This window comes from Temnothorax curvispinosus, unplaced genomic scaffold (assembly GCF_003070985.1).
Source record: "Temnothorax curvispinosus isolate PA1 unplaced genomic scaffold, ASM307098v1 QBEX01014698.1, whole genome shotgun sequence".
In the NCBI taxonomy this organism is placed as follows: Eukaryota; Metazoa; Arthropoda; class Insecta; order Hymenoptera; family Formicidae; genus Temnothorax; species Temnothorax curvispinosus.
The window spans coordinates 1-3,842 of NW_020224478.1; the positions used below are offsets into that span (position 1 = coordinate 1).

At 40.8% G+C, this 3,842-nt stretch overlaps 1 protein-coding gene across 1 annotated transcript; it reads left to right on the top strand.

Moving 5' to 3' along the window:
* The first annotated feature begins 404 nt into the window (after window positions 1-404).
* On the top strand, window positions 405-872 carry LOC112464908 (translation initiation factor IF-2-like). The gene has a single exon (XM_025032206.1). The coding sequence runs from the start codon at window positions 405-407 to the stop codon at window positions 870-872; it is 468 nt and encodes a 155-aa protein (XP_024887974.1).
* Window positions 873-3,842: the final 2,970 nt, after the last annotated feature.

Genomic DNA, 3,842 nt, shown 5'->3' on the forward strand with positions numbered 1-3,842 from the left:
TTTCCTTTTGCACATATACATGTAAACCAATCAATTTCTTACGCTTATGTTTATGCGCTATGCAAATTCCGGGATTGAGTAAGTAGAGAGAGGCACGCCTGTCAAACGGTCAGTGTTTTTTTCGAGCTCATCTGCCGTTCCTTCGCCGTGGGGCGACTTTGTTTCAGGTAGTTTGCATTCTCAAATATGCAGGACTGACTGCAGATATAAGTCAGCAGTGAGGGAGTCGAACTACGGACGAATTCGGGGATTCTGTGCGGCTGCGACAATTTGGAGGTTAAGGGTAGAGGCGGAAACAGGCACGGAGAAACCGGAGTCGGAGCAGCACGAAAGCAGGTCGATAAAGAAGAGAGTGACAGGAGGAAAGAGGTGCCGAAGGGATAAGAAGCGAGAAAAGAATTCGGATGGACGAGAAGAAGGAGGAGGACAAGAAAATAGATATTAATCTTAAGAAAAGCGAGAAGAAAAAGAGGACGATAGAAAAAAGTACGGGAGGCAGGCCCACGAGGGCGGAGGAGCTGTCAAAAATAAGGAATAGGACAGAAAGCCAAGGATCAATTACAGAATACGTAAGGAAAAGAGGAAGGGAAGAAGAAAAAGAAATAGCAGAAAAAGCGGAAAAGGAAATTTTGGAAAATTTCAGCAAAGAAAAAAGGGTGATAAGATCGCCGCCAAACAAGGTTAAAAGAGAGGAAAAGAAAGAAGGAGATATGGATGTGGAAAGAATGCTGAAAGAGATTTTAGTGAAAATGGATGATCAAGAGAGAGAAAGAAAGAAGGATAAAGAAGAGTTAATGAAAAAGATACACGACCTGTGTGAGGATTACAGAAAGAGAGAACTGCTTTGGGAAAAGCAGAAAACGAGTTTATAAAATAGAATAAAACAGCTGGAGGAGAAAGTGGAGAACAGGGGAGGTGAAAAGGTAGAGAGCACGGAACTAATGAAGATGATGAGGGAGATGGAAAGAAACGCCGAATTAGCCGAAAGGAGAAGAAGAAAAAACAACATAATCATAAAAGGAATGAAAGTAGAAAATGGAGGAGAAAGAAAAGAGAAGATGGAGAAATTTCTTGAAGAAGTCACTAAAAAGAAGGTGGAAGTGGACGAAGTGCAGGCAATTGGCCGAGGAGAATACAAAATGACGCTAGTAAGATTCAATAGATGGGAAGATAAAAAAAAAATAATGACAAAGAAGAGGGAGATAGGAAAGGCAAGAAACATATTTATGGATGATGATCTGACGGCAACAGAGAGGCAGATACAGAAACAGCTATGGAGTATGGTAAAAGCAGAGAGAGAAAAGGGGAAGAAAGCAACGGTAGGATATCAAAGAATATGGATAGACAACTGCGAATGGAAATGGAATGAAAGAACCGAAATGCTGGAAAGTAGAGATGCTTTTCGGAAAGAGTAGAGAATAGAGAGGATAGGGAGAGGGAGAGAGAGGAGGGAGAAGAAGAAAATAAGGTGGAGAAAGAAAGAGGGTTAAGGATATGCTTTTGGAACGTGGCGGGACTGGCTAATAAATGTGAGGAAACATGGGACTATTTGGAGAATTTTGACGTGATAGGACTAGTTGAAACATGGATGGAAGAAGACAAATGGAGGAAGATTAAAAATAAATTGTCCGATAAATTCATTTGGAATTGTGTACCAGCGAAAAGGGAGCACAAGAAAGGAAGAGCAAAGGGAGGGATAATAACAGCAGTCAACAAGAATTTGAAACTTATAGAGGTTAGGGAGATTAGCGACAAAGTGGTAGAAAGCAGATTAGAGTATAATGGAAACAAATGGTGAATAATCACGCTGTACAGCCAAAAGATGGAGGATACGATGGAAACACTAAGGGAGAGGATACAAGAAGAGGACGAAGAATGGTTGCTAGTAGGAGGTGATTTCAACGCGAGGACGGGAAGCGGAGGAGGACCGATAAATGAGGAGGAAGAGAAAGAAAAGAGAAGTGAGACCAGAAAGTCGGTAGATAAAGTTATAAATAGAGAAGGACGTATATTAATAGATAAAATAGAAGAGAGAGGATGGGTTATATTAAATGGGAGTTTTGGAAGGGAAGGGGGATGGACGTATATAGGAGAATTGAGATCATCGGTTATAGACTATATCTTAGGGAATGACAGAGCAGGAGAAGAAATTAATATGGTTGAAGAAGGAGTTAGAACGGAATCGGATCACGTCCCGCTGGAGGTGGAGTTGACAGGACCACGAGTGTTGGAGACAGGGAGAAAGGAGAAAGAAATGGAATTAGAGAGAAGCGACTGGACAGAAGAAGGGAGGAAAGAATATCATGAGAAATGTGAAGGATGGTCGAGCACACAAATAGATACAGAAGACATCTGGAGGGAGATGAAAGAGAAAGTAAAGAGCGCTATCACGAAGCATAAGAAAAGGATAATACCATGGAGATTAGAAAGAAAAGAATGGTATAATAAAGAATGGAAGGAAAGGAAAAGGAGATTGAGGAGATTGATGAGGGACTGGAAGAAGGGAAGGATCGGAAAAGAAGAATATGTGAGGGAAAGAAAGGAGCACAAGGAATGGTGTAAGGAGCAGAAGTTGAGGCACGAAAGGGAGGAAGAAGAAAAGTTAAGGAACATTAAAAATGAAGCGGAAGCGTGGAAGTATATAAATAAGTACAGGAAAAAGAAAACTGAGGGGATAAGCGAGGAGATACAAATGGATGAGTGGAGAGACCACTTCATGGAAATGTTAGAAGGGACAAAGGAAAGAGTGGTGTTAGACATTGAAGAGGAGGAAAAAGATGGCACGAGAGGGGAGGTAACAGAGGGAGCCGAAGAAATATCGAGGGAAGAGGCGATTGAAGTAATAAAGAAACTGAAGATGGGAAAGGCAACAGGAAAGAACGGGATTGAGAACGAGGCGTGGAGATATATGCAAAAAGATGTAGGTGAAGAGTTCCTGAAGCTAATTAACAGAATATGGAAAGGAGAGGGTATACCGGGAGATTGGAATAAAGGCATGATTAGTCCAATATATAAAAAAGGAGAGAGAAACGACCCAAAAAATTACCGAGGAGTTACTTTAATGAATACGGCGTACAAGATATATGCAAGTATCTTAAATGCGAGGCTGGAGAAGGAGATGGAGGCCAAGTTAAGGGAAGTGCAATTCGGGTTTAAAAGGAATAGAGGAACGATGGATGCAGTATACACAGTAAACTATGTAGCGAATATGGAGCTGAGTAAGAAAAGTGGAAAAGTTTTTGCATTCTTTGCTGATCTTAAGGCAGCTTTCGATAAAGTAGATAGAAGGAAATTGAATAAAATTATGAGGAAGATAGGAATTGAAGATAATTTGAGACGAAGAATAATGGAGACATACAAAGAAACAAAAAATGTAGTGAAGATAAGAGATAAAAAGACAGAAGAATTTTGGACAGGAAAGGGACTAAGACAAGGATGCCCGTTGAGCCCGAACCTATTCAACTTATACATCATGGATTTAGAGGAAGGAATGGAAAAAGGACAAGCAGGAGGCCTGGTGATAGGGAAAGAAAAATTCTGGACAATATCATACGCAGATGATATAGTGTTAATGGCGACGAGAGAGGAAGAATTGAAGGAAATGATGAGGAGGCTCAAGAGGTATTTGGAAGGGAAGGGTTTGAGTTTCAGTCCAGAGAAATCAAAGATAATGGTGTTCGAGAAAGCTAGGGGGAGAAGGAAGAAAAGGGAATGGAAATGGGGAGGAGAAAACATAGAGGAGGTTAAAGAAATAAAGTATCTGGGATATATTCTACAGAAGAATGGGGGAGCGGAGAATCATATAAAGGATAGGATGAAGAAGGCTACAATAGCGATAAAAA